This window comes from Ranitomeya imitator, chromosome 10, assembly GCF_032444005.1.
Source record: "Ranitomeya imitator isolate aRanImi1 chromosome 10, aRanImi1.pri, whole genome shotgun sequence".
NCBI classification, from domain to species: domain Eukaryota; kingdom Metazoa; phylum Chordata; class Amphibia; order Anura; family Dendrobatidae; genus Ranitomeya; species Ranitomeya imitator.
In genome coordinates, this window is record NC_091291.1 from 29,964,537 (window position 1) to 29,992,466 (window position 27,930).

Genomic DNA, 27,930 nt, shown 5'->3' on the forward strand with positions numbered 1-27,930 from the left:
ACTCGGCAATATCAATTTTTTTTTAATATCTTCATTTTAATGAGGCAAAATGGAGTGATATGAACTTTCATTTATTTTTTCATATTTTTTAAAAACATTTTTTTTTACATTTTACTTTATTTCTTAGTCCCCTTAGGGGACTTGAAGGTGTGATCATCTGATTGCTTGTGCTGTATACAGCAGTATCACAGTATTGCTGTATATAGCAGAATTCACGGTATCCTATGAATGTTGGTTACAGTCTGGCTTTCACAAGAGGACGGTCAGGACAGGCATGGGGGTCTTCAGCAGACCCCCAACTGTGATGGCAACCCATCAGTGCGCCGCAATAGCATCACAAGTGCGCCAATTCATACTGGGTTTGGAAAAAAGTCCAAAGTGAGTAATGGAGAGACGTCGGCTCCATCTCTTCTCCCGATAACACCGCAGTTCCCTATATTAATTTTTCAGCGCTGACCTTCGCCCTCATTGATTCGTTCGGACGTCTTTGCGCGGATTGTGGTACTGTTGTGTTTGTCATTATTAAAATATAGATTTTCAGAGGGAATGATGTTTAATGCCTGGCGGGCTCATCTAAGTGAAATGATCGGCTGTCAATAACGCGACTGACGACTCCGCACCGCGAGCCGCTCACAGGGAAATCTATCGACAGTATAGGAAAATATTCTGATGAAAATTTCCCGCTGTGCTAAATGGAAAGAGAACTTTCTACTGACTGATCGGTAGAGATCACTTTTCAGCAGTTGACTCGTTGTCATCACAGACCGGATCACAGAGGAACCATCATTCACAATAGGCAATGGACCCAGCTCACGCCCTCCCTGCACAGTGACCTCTGCACAGCTCATAGAGCATGCCCATAACACTTTCCCATATACCGTATGTCAACTAACAGCTCCAGTTGTTTCTTACGGTCTATGTAAAGAGTATCATTATAAACATCAACTTGGACAAAATGTCTGCCCCCATAATGATGTGGAAAAAATAGAATGCTAAAAGTTGGCAGGATTGTACTGATGTGCTATATCTTATTATCTTTGGAACTTTTTTTCAGATATGGTACCAGCCAGGCCGTGGATAAATCCATAAGCGTCCTGCATAACGTGACCATGTTGGATAATATCTATAATTTTGGTGAACATGTAGATGCCCCTTATATTTAAGCCGTTAAGAAAAAAATAAATAAAGACGAATCATTCTAATGTCATGCACATGAATCCTTAAAGGGGTTGTCCGGTCTCAAAAGAAAAGTCTGTGAATGCTGAATTGTGACCATGTGTAATGCACACACTGTTATTATTTTTGGGCATACACGAGGTCCCATGTGTTCGATTTACATACATGTGGCCACATACCGCAATAGAAGAGAATTGAAAGAATCCGGATGCGGTCACACGGCAGCCCACAAACACGGGCCATACAGGGGAATCATGACAGTGTGCACGTCGCACACACCTATTTTCCAAGACTACGCGAGAGTGCTGCTTTTGGAAGGTTATAGCAGGCTTCTGCAGTACTCCAAAAAATTTTTGCCAATTTTTCCAGGGACCCAAGAGGTCTTACTATTTTTCCCCGAGAGCCTTCTGCATGTTCATGGAGAGATGGCAAGACCCTGAGATACAGGGAGCTGTTTTGCAAAAGATGTAGAGCAGCGACAACTGAAGGCTGCTGATGCTTAAGGAACTGGTCAATTCATCATGGGGTCCATGTACGTGGTATTGTTTTGTGCAGAGTCCCTAATGCCCCCATACACCTTTGATGGCTGTTAGACGAATGATGGTTTGTCCGATCATTCGGCCGATAGCCATCTGGAGCTCTCTTTAGGACCCCTGTGTTCTCTATGAAAGAGACATGGTCAGACAGAACAAAACAATCGACGATCTGAAATCGGACATGCCGGCTCCTGATAGTCATCTCTCTGGGGCCTCCAAACAAGTGAGACTGTCGGCCAAACCCATCGATATTGTTGGGTTTGGTCAACATTAGTCTATAGTGTATGTGGGGCTTCTATAGTCCTGTGTAAGGACCTCCATGAACCCGCCTTTTATCAATTAATGTTACATGGTAGATAGGTCCAGTCTTCACATTGGATTTCTACTGCAATAAGCTCACATTTGTGCCACAGAAATCAATCACTTTCCATCACATTCATACCTACATACACTCACGCACGGCCGTATCGACATCTGTATCCCCTCGGCTCGTGCTTTTCATCTTAATTCCATAAATCTCTTTTTACACTCAAACTTGAAAACCCTATCTGTTCAGTGGAGAAAAATAGATAATAATCTCTAAGTGCGGTAATTGTATGGACATATTTATCCGACCTGTTTAATGACTATTCAATAATGCTGTGGAATAAAGGTTTGCAGCGTGAGCGTGAGTGTGGGATGTCTGGAGAAAACTGTACGTAGACATTAATAATGATGTCATTTACATCAGTTAACCTTACAGACAAGACCAGACATCTAGATAATGCCGTCTCTTTCCTCACCTAGACACAACAGGGACCTGGTGTTCCCAGTGGTTTCCCATTCAGGTTCTCTGTCTCTTCTCTCTAGGGCGATTATGTTTATAAGCTTATTTACAAGAATATCTGTATAGATAGATATAAGATAGATAGATAATATATAGATAATAGATAGATAATAGATAGATAGATGATAGATAGATAATAGATAAGATAGATAGATAGACAGATAGATAGATAGATAATATATAGATAATAGATAGATAGATAGATAGACAATAGATAGATAATAGATAGATAATGTAAAGATAGATAACAGATAGATGATAGATAATTGATGATTAATAGATAATAGATATGAGATAGATAAATAAATAGAGAATAGATAGATAATAGATAGATGATGGATAATAGATAATAGATAGATAACAGATGATAGATAATAGATAGATAGATAGATAATAGATAGATGATAGATAGATAGATAGTTAGATAATAGATGGATAGATAATAGATAGATGATGATACATATATAATAGATAGATAACAGATAAATAGATATATAATAGATAATAGATGATAGATAGATAATAGATATAGATAGATATTTAGATAATAGATAAATAATAGATGGATAGATAGATAATAGATATAGATAGATAGTAGATAGATAGATAATAGATGGATAGATAGATAATAAATAGATAATAGATGGATAGATAGATAATAAATAGATAATAGATGGATAGATAATAGATATAGATAGATAATAAATAGATATGAGACAAACAGATGATAGATAATAATTAGATAGATAATTAGATAGACAGACCAAAGAGATATGGCAAAAAAGTGGTTTATCAGACCATAATAGTGATGTTTTGCTTTTGTAGTGTGAACTTAAGACTTGAGAAAAGTTTACACTTCAGAACCGAAACCTCCTCCTAGCTGCCGATATTCTTCTGATTAGTAGGCCGGGCGCAAGGACTTCATTTCGGCTTGATGCATTGCATGACGTCACGCCAGGACTAGTAATCAGAAGAGGTGCCGAGGATGCCGGTAATCAGGAGGAGGTTCACAGGACTGCCACGGACCACTGATGTGGATGCTGGACTCAGGTTCTGCAAATCTTTTTGCTCAACTCTGGTTAGGTCTCGTTCAGACATCCGCTTTCCCCACGTATAAGTAAAACAGACCAATTATTCTGATCAGAGTTTAGTCCGAGTGTCATCAGTTTTTCTCGTACTTGAAGAAAAAAAAAAGTGTCTCCACCTTCTCCTTCGTCACAGTCTGTGAAAATCGGACCGCACTTGGATGTCATCCGAGTTCAGTCCGACTTTTTCACGGAGCCATAGACTTGCATTAAAATCGGACGTGTCTCCGCAATATTACACGGAATGCTCAGTCTATGAAATATCGCGGACATGAGAATATCCCTATAAACTATCACAGGTACAAGTGTTATCACGGATAGCTCTCGTACGTGAAAAACAAGTGATTTTCACTAAGCCACAGACTTGTATCTGTAATTTTGATCTGTAACGTGGATGAAAATCGACATGTTTCTGTGATCTCTGTCAGCAAAAAACCCACTGACATGTGAATAGCCCCAAAGCCTATAACGGGTACATGTTCTGCCCATGAAAAACATGGATAAGAAACATATGTCTAGTGTCTCTGTCACTACTGGTAGTACGAGGCCTGCTCAGGTTACAAAGGTAGTCCGGTTCCTCAAGAATCCAAGGAAAATGGGCCACAAATACTCTCTCATGTTCTAATTTCAGTACTGAAACAATACAGTTTGATTGTTCTCAGCTGCAACTGCTTACCCTTTACTCCCTCTATATATACAGGCTCTGAATGTTTAGTCCCTGCTGGTGAAAGATTTGTCTTCCTGTGCTTTGTGCTAAAGCTAAGTAGTTGAAGTTTGGACTTGCAGTTGTGGTGTTCTGTAGTTTGCGGTTGTTGTTGTATGTGTGTGTTTATCTCCTGGTCCCTTTTCTCATTTAGTTTGTTCCTCCCTGTCCCTATCCTCCTCCCTATTGTTAGTTAGATAGAGGTTTTCTGTTATCCCTGTTTTGTCTTTGTATCTATTATTATTATTATTATTTATTTATTTATATAGCACCATTGATTCCATGGTGCTGTACATGAGGAGGTGTTTACATACAAATTACAGATATCACTTACAGTAAGCAAACTATCAATTACAGACTGATACAGAGGGGCGAGGACCCTGCCCTTGCAGGCTTACATTCTACAGGATTATGGGGAAGGAGACAGTAGGTTGAGGGGTTGCTGCAGCTCCGGTGTTGGTGAGGCGGTAGCTTCAGTAGTGGTGAGGAGGCAGCGGGGTCAGTGCAGGCTGTAGGCTTTCCTGAAGAGGTGGGTTTTCAGGTTCCGTCTGAAGCTGAAGGATCCGAATGTGGTTGATAGTCGGACGTGTTGGGGCAAAGAATTCCAGAGGATGGGGGATATTCGGGAGAAGTCTTGGAGGCAGTTGGGTGAGGAGTGAATAAGTGTGGAGGAGAGAAGGAGGTATTGGAGGACTGGAGATTACGTGAGGGAAGATATCGGGAGATTAATTCAGAGATATATGGAGGAGACAGGTTATGGATGGCTTTGTAGGTCAGTATTAGTAATTTGAACTCGATACGCTGAGGGAATGGGAGCCAGTGAAGAGATTTGCAGAGGGGGGAAGCGGAGGAGTAGCGAGGAGAGAGATGAATTAGTCGGGCAGCAGAGTTAAGGATGGACTGGAGAGGTGCAAGGGTGTTAGCAAGGAGACTGCAGAAAAGGATGTTGCAGTAGTCAAGGCGGGAGATGATGAGGGCATGCACAAGCATTTTAGTAGATTGACAGTTGAGGAAAGGACGGATTATGGAGATATTTTTGAGCTGGAGGCGACAGGAGGTAGAAAGAGCTTGGATGTGCGGTTTGAAGGACAGGGCAGACTCAAGGGTTACTCCGAGGCAGCGGACTTCCGGTACGGGGGAAAGCGTGATGTTGTTAATTGTGATAGATAGGTCAGGTAAGGAAGATCTATGAGATGGAGGAAAGATAATGAGTTCAGATTTGTCCACATTGAGTTTGAGGAAGCGAGAAGAGAAGAAGGAGGATATGGATGTTAGACATTCCGGGATTCTGGACAGCAGAGAGGTGACGTTTGGTCCAGAGAGGTAGATCTGAGTGTCATGAGCATAAAGGTGGTACTGGAATCCATGAAACCTTATGAGTTGTCCCAGGCCAAGTGTATAGATTGAGAAGCGTAGGGGTCCTAGAACAGAGCCTTGGGGGACTCCAAGAGAGAGAAGGTGGGATGAGGAGGTAGTGTGGGAGTGGGAGATGCTGAATGTGTGGTTGGAAAGATATGAGGAGATCCAGGATAGGGCGAGGTCTTTGATGCCAAAGGAGGAGAGGATCTGTAGTAGGAGGCAGTGGTCAACTGTGTCACAAGCAGAGGACAGGTCTAGAGGGAGGAGTGTAGAGTATTGTCCGTTAGCTTTGGCTGTAAGTAGGTCATTAGTAATTTTGGTCATGGCTGTCTCAGTTGAGTGATGGGGCGGAAACCAGATTGTAGATTGTTAAAGAGCAAGTTAGATGAGAGGTGGGAGGAAAGTTCAGCGTGGACATGCTGCTCCTGGCCTTTGGAAGCGAATGGAAGCAGCGATATTGGGCGATAGCCGGATATAGCAGTTGGATCAAGAGTTGGCTTTTTAAGGATAGGCGTGATTGTGGCATGTTTGAAAGCAGAAGGGAAGGCGCCAGAAGTTAGTGATAGGTTGAAGAGGTGGGTTAGGGATGGGATAAGAGTGGTGGTGAGGTTGGGCAGGAGGTGGGATGGGATGGGGTCGAGCGCACAGGTGGTGAGGTGCGATTTGGAGAGGAGACAGTTAAGCCCCCCTTCAGTGATGTTGGATAGGGAGGTTATGGGGTTTGGGCATTGGTCTGGTATACAAAGGGGTTGTGGTGGTTGAACAATGAAGACTTGCCTTGTTTGGTCGATCTTATTTTTAAAGTGTGTGACAAAGTCCTCACCAGAGATGAGGGAGGTTGGAGAGGCAGTGGGGGGGCGAAGGAGGGAGTTAAAGGTTTGAATAACTGTTTGGGGTTGTAGGATAGGGAAGACAAGATGGTTGTGAAGTAGGCCTGTTTAGCAGAGGTGAGAGCAGATTTAAAAGCCAGTGTTGCTTGTTTGAATTCAGTGAAGTCGTCTTGCGAATGTGTTTTCTTCCAATGCCGCTCTGCAACCCTGAACACTTGCCGGAGCTTTTTAGTGATGTTATTGTGCCAGGGTTGTCTATTGATATGTCGCACTCTGCCATGAACGAGAAGGGCGACCATGTCAATAGCTGATGCGAGAGTGGCATTGTAGAAAGCAGTGTCTGTGTCGGGGAGCGACAATATGAATGCCAGTGGTAGGATAGAGTCAGAGAGCGTGCGGGTGTCTAGGTGTGCAAGGTTCCTGCGTGTGTGCGCAAGTTGCTGGCTTGGGTGACCGGTGAGGAGGACAGGGATGAGAAAGTGAGCAGATGGTGGTCGGATAGAAGGAGAGGGGAGGTGGTGAAGCTAGATAGAGAGCAGAGACGGGTGAAGACCAGGCCTAGTGTATGTCCGCCTGTGTGGGTGGCTGTGGAAGACCACTGAGTAAGTCCAAAAGTAAGGGACAGAAGTTTAGAGGCTGTTGACTGAAGGGTATCAATGGGGATGTTGAAGTCACCCATGATGATAATGGGAATGTCAATAGATAGTGAAGAAGCCAGGTGGAGAATTGGTCAATAAAGGCAGTGACCAGGCCCAGAGGTCGGACTCAGTATATGACAGCCACTTGGAGGTTGGAGGGAGAGTAGATGCAGACAGAGTGGACTTCAAAAGAGGGGAGGATAAGGTAGGGTAGAGGTGTGATAGGGTTAAAGGTGCAGTTTGAAGAAAGGAGAAGACCCACTCCTCCACCATATTTGTTGCCGGGGCAAGGGGTGTGGTTGAAGTGGAGGCCGCCATAACACAGTTTACGTTTCATTTCTGTCCCATGCCTCATGGAGTGGGGGAGGGGACAGATTAGGTTTTTAACAAGAGCATAGTATGGTCGAAGACTCGGGCCTCTCTATCTTTAAGAGCACCCCTGGAACAGTGATAGTTAGGGAACCAACTCCAGAGACAATTTGAGGCCCCTCTTCCTTACTGAAGACCGGAGGATCATGACTGGTTTAGGGGGTGCAATACTTGTCTTCATCTAGGAGCCAGCAATCCAAACTATGCCACTCTTAATTAATTTTTATGTATTATATGTATAATAATATGTATTAAATAATTATTTTATAATATTAATTAATTAATAATATATTATTTATATTACATATATATTTATTTGTAATATATATCCATGTAATGCTATAAATCCATGCTATGCCACTTTTAATGACACCCTCAATAAAGGAGTGGTTCTGCAGGTGGGGACAACAGACCACATCTCAGTACCAATGCTTTCTGGCTGATGTTTTGGTCACTTTTGAATGTTGGTTGTGCTTTCACAATCGTGGTAGCCTGAGATGGGCTCTACAACCCACACAAGTGGCTCAGGTAGTGCAGCTCATCCAGGATGGCACATCAATGTGAGCTGTGGCATGAAGGTTTGCTGTGTCTGCTAGCGTAGTGTCAAGAGGCTGGAGGCGCTACCAGGAGACAGGCCAGTACACCAGGAGATGTGGAGGGGGCCGTAGGAGGGAAACAACCCAGCAGCAGGACCGCTACCTCAGCCTTTGTGCAAGGAGGAACAGGAGGAGCACTGCCAGAGCCCTGCAAAATGCAGTAAAGAATAGTAATAACGGTCCTAGGAGCGCTGGAAATGAGACCAAAACAAGGATTTTAGTGTTGAATCACAACGCGGTTAAACTGTCATCATCAGGAGGACACAAACGGTTAGAAACCAACTCCATGAGGATGGTCTGAGTGCCCGACGTCCACAGATGGGGGTTGTGCTCACCGCCTAACACCGTGCAGGACACTTGGCATTTGCCACAGAACACCAGGATTGGCAAATTCACCCCTTGCGCCATGTGCTCTTCACAGATGAAAGCAGGGTCACACTGAGCACATGTGACAGAGTCTGGAGACGCCGTGGAGAGCGATCTGCTGCCTGCAACATCCTTCAGCATGACCGGTTTGGCAGTGGCTCAGTAATGGTGTGGGGTGGCATTTCTTTGGAGAACCGCACAGTCCTCCATGTGCTCGCCAGAGGTAGCCTGACTGCCATTAGGTACCGAGATGAGATCCTCAGACCCCTTGTGAGACCATATGCTGGTGCGGTTGGCCCTGGGTTCCTCCTACTACAGGACAATGCCAGACCTCATGTGGCTGGAGTGTGTCAGCAGTTCCTGCAAGATGAAGGCATTGAAGCTATGGACTGGCCCGCCCGTTCCCCAGACCTGAATCCGATTGAACACATCTGGGACATGTCTTGCACCATCCACCAAAGTCACGTTGAACCACAGACCGTCTAGGAGTTGGTGGATGCTTTAGTCCAGGTCTGGGAGGAGATCCCTCAGGAGACCATCCGCCGCCTCATCAGGAGCACGTCCAGGCGTTGTATGGAGGTCATACAGGCACGTGGAGGCCACACACACACTACTGAGCATCATTTCCGTGTCTTGAGGCATTTCCATTGAAGTTGGATCAGCCTGTAATTTGATTTTCCACTATGATTTTGAGTATCGTTCCAAATCCAGACCTCCATCGGTTAATACATTTTATTTCCATTGATGATTTTTGTGTGATTTTGTTGTCAGCATATTCAACTTTGTACAGAACAAAGTATTCAATGAGGATATTTCATTCATTCAGATCTAGGATGTGTTATTTGAGTGATCCCTTTATGTTTGTGAACAGTGTATATACATAATTATATTTCTATATTTATTATTGTACTTGTATATGCTTATTATTAAATTAATATATTACCCTTTTTATTATATATTTACTATTGTATTGCTACATTTATTATTGTGTTTGTATATCTGGTTTCAGGTGTGATTTTCATATTAACCTGTTACTTGCCACAGGTGAGTTAGAGCAAACATCACATGCTTGAAATAAAGTTGTTTACCCACAATTTTGGAAAGGTGCCAATAACTTGCCCATTTTTGGGGTTGTATGTGAACTTATGTCCATTTTGCCTTTATTTCTCTGTTGCTCCAATACACACAAAGGAAATCATCACGTGCATAACAAAATGTGTGTAATTGTAATAATTTTCTGGGAGGACAGTGTTTGCAGGGTGGCCCTGGCTGTATGTAGATGTGTGTGTCTGCAGTGTGTGTAGGGTGGCCCTGGCTGTATGTAGATGTGTGTGTCTGCAGACAGTGTGTGCAGGGTGGCCCTGGCTGTATGTAGATGTGTGTGTCTGCAGTGTGTGCAGGGTGGCCCTGGCTGTATGTAGATGTGTGTGTCTGAAGACAGTGTGTGCAGGGTGGCCCTGGCTGTATGTAGATGTGTGTGTCTGCAGACAGTGTGTGCAGGGTAGCCCTGGCTGTGTGTAGATGTGTGTGTCTGCAGACAGTGTGTACAGGGTGGCCCTGGCTGTGTGTAGATGTGTGTGTGTCTGCAGACAGTGTGTGCAGGGTGGCCCTGGCTGTATGTAGATGTGTGTGTCTGCAGACAGTGTGTACAGGGTAGCCCTGGCTGTGTGTAGGTGTGTGTGTCTGCAGACAGTGTGTGCAGGGTGGCCCTGGCTGTATGTAGATGTGTGTGTCTGCAGACAGTGTGTGCAGGGTGGCCCTGGCTTTGTGTGTCTGCAGTGTGTGCAGGGTGGCCCTGGCTCTGTGTGTGTGTGTACAGGGTGGCCCTGGCTGTGTGTAGATGTGTGTGTCTGTAGACAGTGTGTGCACGGTGGCCGTGGTTGTATGTAGATGTGTGTGTCTGCAGACAGTGTGTGCAGGGTGGCCCTGTGTGTCTGCAGTGTGTGCAGGGTGGCCCTGGCTGTGTGTGTCTGCAGACAGTGTGTGCAGGGTGGCCCTGGCTCTGTGTGTCTGTAGTGTGGCCCTGGCTGTGTGTGTTTGCAGACAGTGCGTGCAGGGTGGGCCTAACTGTGTGTGTGTGCAGACAGTGTGTGCAGGGTGGCCCTGTGTGTGTGTGTGTGCAGACAGTGTGTGCAGGGTGGCCGTGGTTGTATGTAGATGTGTGTGTCTGCAGACAGTGTGTGCAGGGTGGCCCTGGCTGTGTGTGTCTGCAGTCAGTGTGTGCAGGGTGGCCCTGGCTGTGTGTGTGTCTGCAGACAGTGTGTGCAGGGTGGCCCTGTGTGTGTGTGTGTGTGTGCAGACAGTGTGTGCAGGGTGGCCGTGGTTGTATGTAGATGTGTGTGTCTGCAGACAGTGTGTGCAGGGTGGCCCTGGCTCTGTGTGTCTGCAGTGTGTGCAGGGTGGCCCTGGCTGTGTGTGTCTGCAGACAGTGTGTGCAGGGTGGCCCTGGCTCTGTGTGTCTGCAGTGTGGCCCTGGCTGTGTGTGTTTGCAGACAGTGTGTGCAGGGTGGCCCTGTGTGTGTGTGCAGACAGTGTGTGCAGGGTGGCCCTGGCTCTGTGTGTCTGCAGTGTGGACCTGGCTGTGTGTGTTTGCAGACAGTGTGTGCAGGGTGGCCCTGTGTGTGCAGACAGTGTGTGCAGGGTGGCCTGGCTGTAGCTGTACAGTGGTGAGGATGTCTCTGGTGTAATTTTAGCTGCCTGTGTCAGCCCCTTCCTCCTCCTGCCTGCCTCCCTCCCTCCTGCCTGCCTCCCTCCTGCCTGCCTCCCTCCTGCTTGCCTGCCTCCCTGCCTCCTTCCTCCCCTCCCCCTTTGTACAGTTCAGTGAAATGTATGCTGGGAAGCTGAAATAGACACATAGAGAGACTGCAAAAATGGCTGCACCATGAGAAAAAAAACAAAATCCGCTCGCAATATTCCAGCCCAGGGAGGTTTGCAGACCGAGCCTTGTGGGGGGCTGAGGAGCTCTCCGGCCACAGGGGGACCCCGCAGCCAGCGCCACATCTGAGGGGGTGGTGGATTTCTGTGGAGGGGCTGGTTGATCACAGGAGGAGAAGGAGAGACCGAGAGAAAGGAAGCAGAAGCGATCAGCCTGCAGAGGAGGGCGAGAGGGGAGCAGGGGGCCGACAACAAAAACGACCCCTCTAATAAAATCCTTTCCAGAGAAATTAATGGATAGAAATTATCCAACCGCAGGCTTTGGAGACCCTCTGGGAGCTGGCTCGGGATGGAGTTACGAAAGGACGGCAAAGGCAAGGTAGGAGGACATGGCATCTGCTGGGGGTCCCATGTGTGGGGTGCAGGGGGCACGCATGGCCAGGACATGGGGGGCTGCACAGATTGTGGGAGGGAGGTGGAGAGCTGCAGGGCTGACCCAATGCTGCATTTACACCCCCCTTTATTTTAGTTTAGGACTTGGGGGGTCAGACCCCCTAAAAATTAGCACCCAGACATTCCAAAAAAAAAAGCAAGAGTGCGCCCTCCCGCATCAAATTCCTTGATGGTTGCAAAAGAAGAAGAGGAGCGGGAGGGAGGGAAAAAAAAAAAAAAGAGAATGAATCCAGCCCTGTCTGCTCCAGGCCTGCAGTCTGCAGCAGGGAGCACGTTGCAAGCAAAAGGGATTTCCTTCCATTTTGCCTCATTCTTTTTTTTTTTTTTTTTTTTCTAGCTGGGGAGGGGGATGGGGTGGATTATTGGAAACAAAAAAAAAAAATTGGGGGTGCATTTATGGAAATAAAAATAATAAAGAGGGCATGGATGCCAGTGCTTGTGGGGTTAATTGGCTTCTATTGTCTAAAAGCAAATTGCATTATTTTTTATTTATTTATTTTAGTGAATATTTGGGGTGATTGATTTGCTGTGAAGGGTGATGGGGGGGCTTCTGTTGTGGGGGTGTCAGTTTGTTTATTTTTTTTGCATATGCAATACTAAGGCCAGGTGTGGAGGAGGAGGGGACTGAGCGGCCACCTTCCCTCCCTCCATAACTAAGTATTAATTATGGCTGCCCTTTCATTTTTTTTTTTTTTTTTTTTTTTGTGTGTGAAAGGGAAAGCATCCCCTTTTATCCCCCCCACCCTGACCAAAAGCTGGATGCTTATCTGCAGGAGGGGGGAAAGAAAAAAAAAAAAAAAAAAAGATGGAAGGCATTGCGGTGAAATTCATTACAGTGACAAAGCCATTCAGACAGAACGCCGGTGCTAATGGATATGAAATAAAAACTTTAAAAAAAAATGGTGGCGTGATTAAAAATATCCAAATGTATGTTGGGGGCCTAATTAAAGAAATTGCTCCGGGTGTTGAATATGCAATTTATTTATTTTTTTAATTCCTATTTTTCATTATTTTTGCATTTTTTTTTAAATTTATAATTATTTATTTTATATTATTTTTGTATATATTTTTATTTCTAATATTTATTATTCTATATATTATTATTATTTTGTATATTTTATATTATTTTTTAATATTTTTATATCATTATTATTTTTAGTTATATTATTACTTTATTATGTATATTTTTTATAGTTATCATTATTTTGTTTTTTTTTATAATTTATTTTTATATTTTATATCATTATTATTTTTAGTTATATTATTACTTTATTTATATTTTTTTATATTTATCATTATTTTGTATATTTTATCATTATTAGTTTTATTTATATTATTTTATATATTTTATGTATATTTTTATATTTATTATTTTGTATATTATTATATAATTTATTAGTTTTATTTATATTATTATTTTGCATATTTTATGTATATTTTTATATTATTATTCTTTATTATTTTGCATATTTTTATATTTATTATTTTTTATTTTTTTAATAATAATATTATTATTATTATTATTATTATTATTATTATTTGGATATTCCCAGACTATTTTGTTTACAAGTGGGATATGGCTACGCTAATAGGGAACATAACACGTGCAGATGACGGTAAAATCACACCTTCAGTCGTTACCTTTGGTGTGTTATTTCATGACGTGCAGTATATACTGACGGATCTACTCTTAAAGGAACCCTAAAACCTTAAAAAAATAAAAACACAAAAATTGGCAGTAAATGGAAGTCCTTGAATTGTCCTTTTTTTTTCGGCCATGGCTTGGATACGTCTCGTTTTGACGCTTGGGTTGTCCGTCCTTGTTGGTTCCTGGCAGGTGGGTGGTCACATATCAGGCACGTATTCCGCTGGGATCGCCCGACTTATGTAATAATACAGGATATGGGATGTATCGGTGCACAAGGAATTTGGGCCCTCGCTGACGTCCTATGACCCCTTGCGCCAATTGTGAGTGATGCTCCTGAGGTTGAGGCGCGAGTTGTCTGTCCGATTCAGACCTCATCGCTCTCAAAAAAGCAATCATTGAGCCGCCATTCCCCAACTTAATATATTGATTGATTAATACAATGGGAAACTATGTATCCGAGCTTAACGAGAGAACGGCTCACGGATACGTTTTCGGAAGGAATTTTGGTTTGAGTCTGTATGTTGTTAGATGCCAAAAATCTTAATTTTTCTTCTTTTTATGTATTTTTTTTCCCTTTTTGTTGTTTAGTTGAGACTTTGATTGTAAAGTTTGTAAAAAAAATTGCACATAATATATGAGGATTGTGTCGGACGTTTCGTCAGGTGCAACTTGGCAAGGAGCGACCATCGGTTATTGTCTGGAAAGAAGTCGGCTGTGTCTAAAAAGTTTTTGGCACCATAGTCCGTGATTGATCTTTCTGGTCATTCTTCCTTTGGCCAAGTGTCATTTAAGGGGCTACAGAATAACCCGTTCTTTACTCGCCTTCCACAGGTCCAGCGCTGAGTTTCCGCATCATCTCCCGGTGTCTGGTATTGTCTGCAGTGCTGACGTTACTTTGACAACGCTGCAGCCCATCACTAAGCTCAGCAGCTCTGAGCGGCCTGTGCCGTCAACTCGGACAGAGCTGCTGATCTCAGCGATTAGCTGCAGTGCTGTCAACGTGACGTCAGCACCGTACGCCGTCAGGATTCTCCTGTTTCCGGCAGCAAGAGCGAACAATCACCCCACCACACGTATTCAAAGAATGTGGCCGAAAGTATGCAGATCGCCTATGTGCAGTCACGTGGTCATCCCCTCTCGCGATTTGAGAATCCTGACAGTGTTCGGTGCTCGCGCTGAGAGGATTCACAAGTCTACAGTCACATGGAGTGACTGCAGACTATCAACCTGGACAACCACTTTAACAATGGATCAGTGAAAAAACGGTTTCATCATGGATGGAACGCTGAAGTACCAAGTCTGTCCCATGTTTCGATATTACATGGACTTTATTGGGTGAAGGAGCCACAAAATGGATGAAAATAGGACGCGCTACAAGTCTCGTGGATCAATAAAACTATGTGTCTGCATTTTGGCCTCAGTAGTTGGACTTTTGGTGATCTTGCTCTGTCAATTGGACTTTTGCTTAGCAGACACTCAGTGCTTGGCTCGGCAGAGGCTTCATTGGGGAGAGAGGAGAAAGCTGCTGCCAGACACTTCTGGCAGCAGCTTATTTTTTTAAGAAAACAAAAGGATCAAGCACTCAAATTCCAGTTGCCTGATCCCCCTCTCCCTTGTCGTTATCAGTTTGGTGGCCTCCATACACATGAGATGGTCTTCTGGACCAACCTAAATCGGTGGGTGTGTTCTGCCCATTTTTTTTAAAGGGGGTATAATCTGTATTTTGGCCTCAGTGGCTGGACTTTTGGTGACCAAAAGCTGGTTATACAAACGAGAGAGCTCCGTCAACTGGACTTTTGTTTAGCAGACAGGGATCTCTCCCAGCTCGGCAGAGTGTTCATGTGTCTTCATCTGGAAGAGAGGAGAAAGCCGCTGCCAGACACTTCTGGCAGCAGCTTATTTTTTATGAAAACCAAAGGATCAAGCATTCAGATTCCCGCTGGCCGGTCCCCCTCTCCCTTGTTGTCATCAGTCAGGTGGCCTCCGTACACATCAGACGGTCTTCTGGTCCAACCTAAATCGGTGAATGGGTTCTGCAAATATTCAGATGGGTCATCCGGTGCCACTTACTTCTGCTTCGATGATACTGAGATCCGTTCATGTGGGGTCGTAACGTCATCGGCCCTACTCTCCTCTCATGTGGAAGAGAATGGTGCCAGGTGACCGCTTTGGGTTCGGTTCAGTAGACCATTGGGGTCTCTCTGTAGCTCTAATATTGACCCCAAAATTACGGCTCTGCTCACCCTGCCCTCGAGGCCTCCATTCATTCAGCTGTTTATTTCATTGTAAGTCATATTTAAGTAACTTACGTGCACATAATGTGATAATTACATGAGAAAATATGTGTCGGGTGTCCCTGCGCGAAGGTTGAGTTCCTGGGCAGGGCCGGCAGTGCGGGTGATTACAGACGAGAAGGCCGTATTCTTGTCAGTATGTGGTTACTTGCTAAGGTGGAAAGGAAGATGCTTTTGTAGAGTTTTGTGGTTGCTGAACATTTTGCAGACTGGGCGCTTGAGGATCCATCGTCTTGTACTTTTTTTTGAACAGTTCGGGTCTTCGTCGATGACAACGTGCCGTGGGCAGCTACTTGCCAAGTACATGAGATACCACATTAGACACTGACTAGCTAAATAAAAGGCCCCGCCGGAGCCCAGGAAGTGAACCGTCTTTGTGGGTTGTGTTATATTTGCTCAGAAAACCATATTGCTGTACTTGCAGAAATGTTCCGGCACTAAATGTACCTGGTGTTCAGGCCTAGAAGTATAAGGATGGACCACCTACGTACTTATGGTGGTCGACCACGTTGTTGTTGCCAGCTGAAGATAGTGGCCAGATGGTGCACAAGTGACTTCATCTTCCGTTTTGTGGTGAACGGCTCTATCGGGGACTTCCGTCTGAATGTTGCTTGTTTTTTGGGGAGGCGTGTATAGATGGAGACCCCAGCATAGTGCACAGGATAAATGTGAACAGGTATGGCACAGGGTAGATGTTGTTTATGAGACTCATTGAGACATACGATTATTATTTTTTTTTTTGTCATGTATGAGAAAATAGGACCGATTATTTTGCGGTCATCCCATGTTCTCGTAATGGAGAAAATAAAGTCTCCGTTCTGAAAGTCCGTGAAAACTTCATTGTTAATTTTGAGCTCAAAATCGGATCTCTGATATTTTACGTGGACCGAAAAATCACGGACATGTGAGTGGTCCTACAGACTGGTACAGCTGCTATCTGGGAAAAATCACAAAAATCGGACGTCTGAATGAGGCCTATAAAGTGTAGCCTGCTGATGAGGAAGCATAAATCCAAACGAGCGCCTATTATAAGGGCTCGTTAATCGGTGCTGCTTTTATGCCACCAGGGCTGTGGAGTCGGTAAGCCAAACCTGCGACTCCTCAATTTCGATGGCACCGACTCCACCAAAATGGGCTCCAACTCCACGACTCCTGACAGGGCTGTGGAGTCGTAAGCCAAACCTTCGACTCCGACTCCTCAATTTCCATGACATCAACTCCGACTCCACCAAAATGGGCTCCAACTCCACGACTCCGACTCCTGACAGGGCTGTGGATCGGTAAACCAAACCTTCGACTCCGACTCCTCAATTTCCATGACACCGACTCCACCAAAATGGGCTCCAACTCCACGACTCCGACTCCTGACAGGGCTGTGGAGTCGGTAAGCCAAACCTTTGACTCCGACTCCTCAATTTCCATGACACCGACTCCAACTCCGACTCGACCAAAATGGGCTCCGACTCCTGACAAGGCTGTGGAGTCTGTAAGTCAAACCTCTCAATTTCCATGACACCGACTCCACCAAAATGGGTTCCAACGCCACGACTCCGACTCCTGAAAGGGCTGTTTAGTCGGTAAGCCAAATGCTGCGACTCCGACTCCTCAATTTCCATGGCACCAACTCCGACTCGACCAAAATGGGCTCCAACTCCACGACTCCGACTCCTGACAGGGCTGTGGAGTCGGTAAGCCAAACCTTCGACTCCGACTCCTCAATTTCCATGACACCGACTCCAACTCTGACTCAACCAAAATGGGCTCCAACTCCACGACTCCTGACAGGGCTGTTTAGTTGGTAAGCCAAACCTCCGACTCCGACTCCTCAATTTCCTTGACACCGACTCCAACTCTGACTCAACCAAAATGGGCTCCGACTCCTGACAAGGCTGTGGAGTCTGTAAGCCAAACATCTCTATTTCCATGACACCGACTCCACAGCCACCCCCTAATAATTTGGCTGCAAAATGGTAACACATATACGTCCTCTGTAGGATGGCACAAATGATTAAACCCCAAAGTTTAGTTTGTTTAAAAGGAAAAAAAGCAAACTAAACTGGGCTATACTCACCCTCCTCAGGTCCAGTTATAAGTCTCTGATACTCTGATAGCAATCAGTGAGCTCAGCGGTCTTCCCAGGTTGAGCCGCTGAGCTCACTGATTGTCGACATGACGTCAGCTCTGCAGACAATAAGACACTGGCCTGGGGAGGGTGAGTAAGGCGCTTAAAAATACAACCGGTGGGGCTTCCAGTTATTGAAAGACACGGTGTTCCCTTGTAAGAGGAGGGAAGGTAACAGGTGTGTAAGTTGGGTGCCACCTCCAAATCCCTGAGTATATTGGCCGGGAACCCATCGTCGTGACCTAACGCCTTTTCCTTTCCTAGTGGATCTGGTAGCCGGAGGATTTGCGATGGTTTCTGGCAGGGATACATAACAGGTGTCTCCATCCCTCCTGTGCTGTGGCCCCCAAGATCCAATTTCACTGGAAGCGATGTGCGGCCCACTCGCGGTTATACAGATAAATCATTGCTAATTACACTCGAGGTCTTTGCGTTGGAAGAAGACCAGGAGTTTGTCTGTAGGTCCGGTAGAAAGCGCCATCGTGCCCCTGCAACGTAAATCGCTCTCCGCGCCATTCTTCGTTCCTTCAGTGGTTACAGGTCTCACTTCTTACCTTTTTATTTTCCCCATTCAACCCCTTTCCTTATTGCATTTTTTTTTTAATCTGATTTGTTTCCACTTTAAGGCATTTTTTTTTTTTTGCTCTAAATTTTTCCTTTAATTTGTGTCTATTTTTTGTCCTTTTTATGTTTTTTTTTTTTTTTTTGTTTTTCTTGTAAGCTTGCGGCCCATTCACTTCAAGTTTCTTTTGCGCTCAGTATTCGGCTGTGTTCACACCAGCGGATGTTACAGTCTGTATACTGTCTCCTGAACCGAACCTACAGCTTCATCTGTATGTCAGGAGACTTTTGGCCAGCTCGAATACGGACCATGAAATATGTTGAGGCCTTAGGGTATATTCACATGTTACTGTCATATTGATTTTTTTTTTTTTTTTTTGCGAAATTATGGCAAAATATACTTTTTTTTTTTTTAACAATATCACATACAGCGGAGAAAATCTACAACAAAAATTGTCCTTTGCGGCAGTCTTGAAGTTTCCGTACGTAAATCTGGACTATTTGGTGCAGATTTTGCTGCTGTGGAAAAAAACAAGTCCATACTCCTAAAGGGATTTATTAAAAAAAAAAAAATGTGGGCCGGCTGCTTCCCTCCTGGGAGAACAACGCGATCAGTAGTCTGATATTGTGCATGTCCAATCGACATCCCCCCCCCCAACATCATTCGGCCGGAGCCCCCCTACACGTAACAGTTGGCTGAACCTGTCGATATTGTCGGATTCAGACGACATTAGTGTAAAATGTATGGGGGACTTAATTCGTCCTCCCCAGGTCCAGCTCTGAGTGTTCGCTTCTCTCTGTGTCTATTTTTGTCTGCAGCACTGATATCACATTAACAGCGCTGCGGCCAATCATTGAGCTCAGCAGCTCTGCTTGAGTTGCCAGCACAAGACTCTGAGCTCACTGATTGGTTGACATCAGGAGACTCGGCATCGGACCTGGGGATAAAGAGTAAAGCACAGGTTGTTTAAACAAATTGCTTCTGGGGACAGGTTTTTTTTTTAACCTTTTTCTTTTCTTTTTTTTTTCCTTTTTTGCCTTAGTGTTAGGAGCTTTATCACTAAGAGGCGTCTTCCGCGTTCACCCCGAGCACTCAGGATTTACCTGGTAATCATTTTATCTCTTGCTCGGATTTGAACTCGACCTTTGAGTGACCCGGGAGTGAAGACTTTCCGCTAAAATTCTAAAAAAATAAAAGGCCTGGATATGGACGTATGTCGCATGGGTTAGTAACCCAGCTTTTCCAGGCCCCTGACTGGTTTAATCTTCTAAGTACCGGAGCGGGGATTGTACAATATTCTAATGCCCAATGCGCCGTTCCGATTAGAGCATTTAATCCATCGGGGCCGCGGGTTAAAATGTCTCCGTTAATAAGCGTCGACGTCCCCGGATGCGAGGGCCACCTCGGTAGAAGGTGAGAAATGAACCTTAAGTGGTTGAGATCTTGGAACGTGAGGCATATGGCTATTTTTTTTTTTTTTTTTGATCTCCAGCCGCTGTTTTCATTTCCAGCATTAATTATCCGAAAGTGAAGAGGAAGAAGAGCGCTCCTGACACAAAGACTAATTAAGACTAATACCATGAGAAAGGCAGGTTATAGATCCGCCGGCTGGAGATTGGCTGCTGCCTGACGTTCCGCCACTTCCTGATCGCTGGAGGAAGAGGCTGTCACACGCGTTTATGTCGAATTTCTCCTGTCTTCGCTGTATACAGACAGCAGGCCTCCGTCCTCGCACTGTCTGCGGGAGGATCAGACCCTCAAATACAGCCATGGGACACAAGGGACGCCATATTATTTTCATATTTTATTACATTTTTGCCAAGATTCCAGTAGTGTTGCATATTATTGACGTGCTCGGCAAATTTGCCGCAGATCTTTTGGGAAAAATTAGCAAAGAGGCAAAATCAGCATGCAAATCCGTAGCAAAATTTTCATTACAGATTTTGCTGTGGATTGCCTATTTTTTTTCCACAGCATTTCTGCCATTTCCACACTCTTTTTTTTTTTTTTTTTTTTTTTTCAGACATCGCTTTATGTATTCACGCATCCTTTAAAATCACGGATCTGAGAGCATGTCCTATTCTCATGCGATTTTGCAGATCGACAATTAGTCTAGTAGGATCCGTATACAATGGACGGAAGATTGGCGATGTACGACAGCGTTCCATCCGTTTTTTTTAACTGATCCATTGGTAAAAGTCAACGGCGATATGTAGGAAGACACCTGTGAAAAACAATCTTTTCTCATGGATGTGATTGTTCACACGTCCCAACATTCGCCGTTCAAGTATAGACCGCAATGTACGGGCCGGCCAAGGGTCTACTGTCCCATGCTCTGCAGCTTTGTGGGCATAGACACCCTCCAAGTATAGACCGCAATGTACGGGCTAGCCAAGAGTCTACTGTCACATGCTCAGCAGCTTTGTGGGCATAGACACCCTCCAAGTATAGACCGCAATGTACGGGCCGGCCAAGGGTCTACTGTCCCATGCTCGGCAGCTTTGTGGGCATAGACACCCTCCACGTATAGACCGCAATGTACGGGCCGGCCAAGGGTCTACTGTCCCATGCTCGGCAGCTTTGTGGGCATAGACACCCTCCAAGTATAGACCGCAATGTACGGGCCGGCCAAGGGTCTACTGTCCCATGCTCGGCAGCTTTGTGGGCATAGACACCCTCCAAGTATAGACCGCAATGTACGGGCCGGCCAAGGGTCTACTGTCCCATGCTCGGCAGCTTTGTGGGCATAGACACCCTGCACGTATAGACCGCAATGTACGGGCCGGCCAAGGGTCTACTGTCCCATGCTCGGCAGCTTTGTGGGCATAGACACCCTCCAAGTATAGACCGCAATGTACGGGCCGGCCAAGGGTCTACTGTCCCATGCTCGGCAGCTTTGTGGGCATAGACACCCTCCAAGTATAGACCGCAATGTACGGGCCGGCCAAGGGTCTACTGTCCCATGCTCGGCAGCTTTGTGGGCATAGACACCCTCCACGTATAGACCGCAATGTACGGGCCGGCCAAGGGTCTACTGTCCCATGCTCGGCAGCTTTGTGGGCATAGACACCCTCCAAGTATAGACCGCAATGTACGGGCCGGCCAAGGGTCTACTGTCGCATGCTCAGCAGCTTTGTGGGCATAGACACCCTCCAAGTATAGACTGCAATGTACGGGCCAGCCAAGGGTCTACTGTCCCATGCTCGGCAGCTTTGTGGGCATAAATGAGGCTATGGATTTCAGGTCCAGGAGATCTCCGACTGGTCAGTTCTCTAATCGGGAATGTCCTAAGCGTGAAGCTAGCCTTTGTGGGAAATTTGTGAAAATGGTTGGCTTCTACTCCAGTTTTGGTCCATAGAGTAAGACGCTCCAGATTCAATATGAGATTTAAAGAGGTTGTCCACTACTTTTTCATTGATGACCTATCCCTAGGACAGGTCATCAATGTCCGATCCCCCCACTGATCAGATATCGGTGTCGGCCGGAAATACTCACATGTGGATCTGCTTTGTCTTCTGATGGTAGCTGCCATAGGGTCCTACACAATAGGAGGCAGATGTACAGTAAGGCTCGGTCACTACTAGAAGACGTCCAGCTCCTCAAGTGACACCGATAATAGCTAATCGGCAGGGGTGCCCGGTGTCGGACCCCAGCCAATGAGACATTGATGACCTATTCTTCGGATAGGTCATCAATGAAAAAGTATGGGACAACCTCTTTAAGCCCCCATTACACTTCATAGATCGTTCTTCTGCCAACTGTCTCCCCCAACTCTCTTATACACAGGAGCGCTCACTCTGCCAAGAGTTCCCATGTTCTCTGAGAGAGCCACCGACAAACCTCTCTGGCAGAGGCTTTTCTCTAGAGGATTGTTAGTCTGAAAGTCGTCATGTTGGAACCTTATCTCTCCCAAGATCATCTGTTGAAGGCCCCATACACCTAGAGATCAGCAGGGTCTAATGTCTGTTGATCCCTTTTTAGTCCTGTTCTCTTAAATGTTCCTAGACTGATCACACTTTGGTGGTCTTTCTTCAGAAAGGGTCATCAATACCCTAAGACCTCCATACACAGTAGACAAAAGTTGGCCAAACCCCTCGTTTTCAGCTGGAGTGAGCTGCCATCCAATGTGTGGACCTCCTGACTCTACCCTGACAGATGATGTTGTGGAAGAGAAGGATTGAGCAGATTTTAATGTTTTCAGGGAAGGTAAGCCTCTGAAAGAGGAGTCTTGACATCGGCTTTCTCCTCTCACACCATGAGCGTTCATATTTATGGGGGAGTCAGGAGAAATGGCCGTCTCCCAAACAGCAGCTGTCTCATGTGTATGGACAGATTTGCACCTGCAACCAGGGCTGTGGAGTCGGTAAGCCAAACCTCCGACTCCTCAATTTCCATGACTCCGACTCCACCAAAATGGGCTCCACAGCCCTGCCTGCAACTGATGTCAAGAGAAAGAAGGGTTGGACGTGTTGGATTTCAACATGTCTGAACATGGGACCAGACAAGTGCGACAGCGGCGTTTCTACTTGTGGAGAGTGGCATGTCAGAGTGAGGAGACTTAAAAGCCATGCATCATTCTCAGGGAAATTAAATATTCAAGATAATTTGTAGACACTGATTTATTGAATGTCTATCCGCCATGCTCGGGTGCTAACCAAGTGTCTTTGGCGTGCTCGAATGATATGTTCCGAGTCCCCGCGGCTGCACGTCTCGCTGCTGTTCGACGGGCGCAACATATGCAGGGATTACCCAACAAACAGGAAATCCCTGCATGTGTTGCGCCTGTCTTACAGCCACGAGACATGAAGCTGCGGGGACTCAGAACATATCATTCGAGCACACCAAAGCATTTATTTTTTTATTTTTTTAGGGTTTCCTTTTTTTTTTTTTTTTCCTCCCAGTAGTTTTGCACACAGGAGCGAGGAGCAGCCACACCTCTGCCATGTCTGCCAGCGTTTCTGATGACATAATGCCATTCACGCATGCTTGAGATTTCTATCTGATAAACAGGAGAGGATGTGAGAGTTGATGACAGATGCGGGGGAGGAAGTAAAACAAATACATGGCGAAAAAAATAATAAGGGAGTAGAAAAAAAATAAGTTTTACCCTTACGTTAGGTCATGAGCAAATTCGGGTTAATGTAAATATGGCATAGGCTGGTGGGAGTTTGGGTTTGGCCAATTCTGCATATTGGGAAAATGGCTTTTTAGTGACTTGGGCACCGAGTGTCTCATTGTTTAAAAAATAAAAAACAATGTTTATAAATATTACTTACATCTATCTATCTGTCTATCTATCTATATATATATATATATATATATATATATATATATATATATATATATATATATATATATAACAAATATATAAATTAAATATATATTTTTTATTAATATATTATATATATAAAAAAATATATATAATATCTATATATATAATTGTCTAAGGGTTTTTCCGTCTGTCTGTCTGTCTGTCCTGGCAATCCTGGCTCTCTGACAGTACCGACGTAGAAATCCCGCGTCTCTGATTGGTCGAGGCCGCCAGGCCTCGACCAATCAGCGACGGGCACAGCGACGGTGATGTCATAAAGGACGTAGAAATCCCAAGTTTCTGATTCTGGCACAGTATCGACATAGATGTTATAATGGTTGCCATGGCGACGATGATGTCATAAAGGTTGCCTCGACCAATCAGCGACGGGCACAGTCTGCCGCAAATTCTGGAATCATCATTGTCCATATACTACGGGGACATGCATATTCTAGAATACCCGATGCGTTAGAATCGGGCCACAATCTAGTATATTAATAAAAATAAAATATATGTATATAATTTATATATTTTATTTAAATATATATATTATATTTTTAAAAAAGCGTGTACGTACATATATATATATATATATATATATATATATATATATATATATATATATATATATATTTATTTATTTTTATTTTTTTTCCTAAAAAAAAAAAGTGATCTTCCATGTTCCTTATGCGTGGGTCACGTCCTCAGTTGTTCCCTGTCTGCACCGCGAGGCCTGGAGCTGGAATGCCAGAAGCAGAATGGCAGTTCCGGTTGCCAGCTGTTACCTGATTGGCTGCGTATTCAGGCCAAATGTGTAAATATTCCCCCTCCCTCCACACTGTATGTATGCGGAAAAGACACAAAAACAGCCTGAAATGAAATGCACCCTGAGCGGAGTGTGATATCGGTGTGACCACCGTCCTAGCCAGGTCCGCCTTCTTTTCTGCAGGTGTCTGCATCATAGAAATCTTCTCCGATTATTGTTTGTTGCATCATTTTTTAAGAGTTTCCCCCTATTTTTAATACATTTTTGGTGCAGATTTCATACGTTTTTCATTTTTTTTTGTATTCCCCAATTGAGTTTTTTCGCCTGCCTTGAATGGTTAGCATTTGTTATGCTTTTTTCCTTTTTTTTTATAGGGGGTAAAAAATCAGTAACAGCAAACAGAATGATATTTCCAAAACCTCATTGACAAGTGTGAACTTTTTCTGTTGGAAGAGAGAAGGATCCGCCGCATTGGACGTTCAACAGCTGATCCTTTTGTTCTCCGCCGGGTGGCGGCGATCATTGGAAAAATCCGGAACGCTTGACCGATGGGGAGTCAGTAGAAATAGCGGTCAGCCAATCGCTCGGTCTGTCTACGGCCGTAAGGGTGTGTTCACATGTGGAGAATTTGCAGCGGCTTTTTCTTCACTTTCTCTTGGCAGGACAGCTCCTTCACTTTGTTAGTGCTGTAAAACACTGTATTATTTTTTTTATACACACTCTCGCACCCTGCAAAACCCCAGAGTGTGAACATACCCTAATTTTATTATTATTTATTTTATTTTAGATGCATTGGTGGTAGAGTTTTTACCAAGGACAGTTTATCTCTACTAAAACATCTATACAGTAGACTTTTTATTTTATTTTTTACTTTTCCTTTTTTTTGTTATTATTTTTTTTTACATTACTTTGTGTTAGCTTTAAGTTGTCATAAAAACCACAAAACGCAGTAAAACATTTGGTGACGAATTGTCATCACGGGATGATAAAAATGGAATTTACGGCGTGCAGTAATCCAAATGTTGTTCTGTCCCCGCGACTTTCGTACTTTATTCAGTTCCTTCCATTTATATTCATTTCTGAAATACAATAGTGCACGATGCGGGCGTAGTGTTGTGTATATGTTATGTTGGAAACCCTTTAATAACTATTTTTTTTTTCTGTATATACAGTACAGTAGCGTTGAGATTTTTTTTTAAATAGTAATTCTGCCTTTTCTGTATTTTTTAAACCCCCAAAACTAATATTGATCCTTTTACTAATAATAATACAAGGCACAGCCACCACTAAAAGTGCGAAGCTTCTCCTGTTAAACGAAAGAGGGGACGGAGTGCCAAAGTAGAGTGTTATGATCCCTTTAAACAGCTGTTCTGCAGGGGCGGGACTGGATGGGATGCCGCAGGGGCGGGACTGGATGTAAAGCCTCAGGGGCGGGACTGGATGGGATGCCGCAGGGGCGGGACTGGATGTAAAGCCTCAGGGGCGGGACTGGATGGAACACTGCAGGGGCGGGACTAGATGGGACGCTGCAGGGGCGGGACTGGATGTAAAGCCTCTGGCGGGACTGGATGGAACACTGCAGAGGTGGGACTAGATGGGACGCTGCAGGAGTGGGACTGGATGGGACGCTGCAGGGGTGGGACTGGATGGGACGCTGCAGGGGTGGGACTGGATGGGACGCTGCAGGGGTGGGACTGGATGGGACGCTGCAGGGGTGGGACTGGATGGGACGCTGCAGGGGTGGGACTGGATGGGACGCTGCAGGGGTGGGACTGGATGGGACGCTGCAGGGGTGGGACTGGATGGGACGCTGCAGGGGTGGGACTGGATGGGACGCTGCAGGGGTGGGACTGGATGGGACGCTGCAGGGGTGGGACTGGATGGGACGCTGCAGGGGTGGGACTGGATGGGACGCTGCAGGGGTGGGACTGGATGGGACGCTGCAGGGGTGGGACTGGATGGGACGCTGCAGGGGTGGGACTGGATGGGACGCTGCAGGGGTGGGACTGGATGGGACGCTGCAGGGATGGGACTGGATGGAACGTTGCAGGGGTGGGACTAGATGGGACGCTGCAGGAGTGGGAGTGGATGGGACGCTGCAGGAGTGGGAGTGGATGGGACGCTGCAGGAGTGGGACTGGATGGGACGCTGCAGGGGCGGGACTGGATGGGACGCCGCAGAGGTGGGACTGCATGGGATGCCGCAGGTGTCGGACTAGATGGGATGCCGCGGGGGTGGGACTGGATGGGACGCCGCAGAGGTGGGACTGCATGGGACGCCGCAGAGGTGGGACTGCATGGGATGCCGCAGGTGCCGGACTAGATGGGATGCCGCAGGTGCCGGACTGGATGGGATGCCGCGGGGGTGGGACTGGATTGGACGCCGCAGGGGCGGGACTGCATGGGATGCCGCAGAGGTGGGACTGCATGGGATGCCGCAGAGGTGGGACTGGATGGGATGCCGCAGAGGTGGGACTGGATGGGATGCCGCGGGGGTGGGACTGGATGGAGAAACTCCTTGCTCCAAAGGTGATATTAATGGCCTACCTTAATTCTTATGGCTTACTTGAAGTCCCACTTACAACTAGGAACATACCATTGTGGTCCATTTCCACCGGCCGACCGCTGCACTTAAACTACAAACCAATCAGCTGTTGTTTAATAGCCTGTTTAGATCGGTCACCAGTATTTTCCTGCACACAGAACAACTGTTAATGCAATCGTCCTGTGCTCATAGAATATCAATATTCTCGGCAGCACATGTCCTGTTTACTCTAGTCGATGTGCTGCCGAGAATAATTATTTATTTATTTATTTTTTAAATCCTTTCACCCAAGGAATGAACATTTTTCTTGTTGATCAGATGATCGTCGGCGTGTTTAGACTGGACGATAATTAGGGAAACAATGGTTCCCAATTATCGTCAGCTTTAATTGCACCCTTAGCGCTCCTTCACACATCCGTGATTTTTCTCTGTTTTCGGATTACTTATACTGTACATGTGAACGCAGCCTTAGATGAAAGAAAAAAAAACTGATAATTTCTCAAACGTCTAATATCATAAAGTCCATGAAAAACAGCACATGGGTGGCATCCGAGTGCTCTCTGATTTTTATTTATTTTTTTCAGATCCGTAGATTTACATCGGCGCCTTTGATTTGACATTCTGATCAATATCAAAAGGGGCAAAAAAAAAAAAAAAAAAAAAATCTGCAGCTCCTGAACTGAATGTTGATTTGATCACATCTGTGAACAATTAATCTTTTTTTTTTTTTTTTTTCCCCTCTTGACTGCCCAATTTGTGGCTGTGGTGTGACCTGAAACGTTTATGTGTGGGGTGATAGAACAGAAACAGCAGAGTCTGAAGATGGATTCATGGATGAAACCAAACATGCCGATTGGCGCATTTTTAATCAT

At 45.2% G+C, this 27,930-nt stretch overlaps 1 protein-coding gene across 1 annotated transcript in view; it reads left to right on the forward strand.

Moving 5' to 3' along the window:
- The first annotated feature begins 11,294 nt into the window (after positions 1-11,294).
- PRR12 (proline rich 12) overlaps positions 11,295-27,930 on the forward strand; it is a 77,986-nt gene continuing 61,350 nt past the window's right edge. The window contains exon 1 of the mRNA XM_069742591.1: positions 11,295-11,737. Within this exon, the coding sequence (XP_069598692.1) occupies positions 11,652-11,737 (86 nt within the window). The 5' untranslated portion in view covers positions 11,295-11,651. The remainder of the gene's footprint in view (positions 11,738-27,930) is intronic.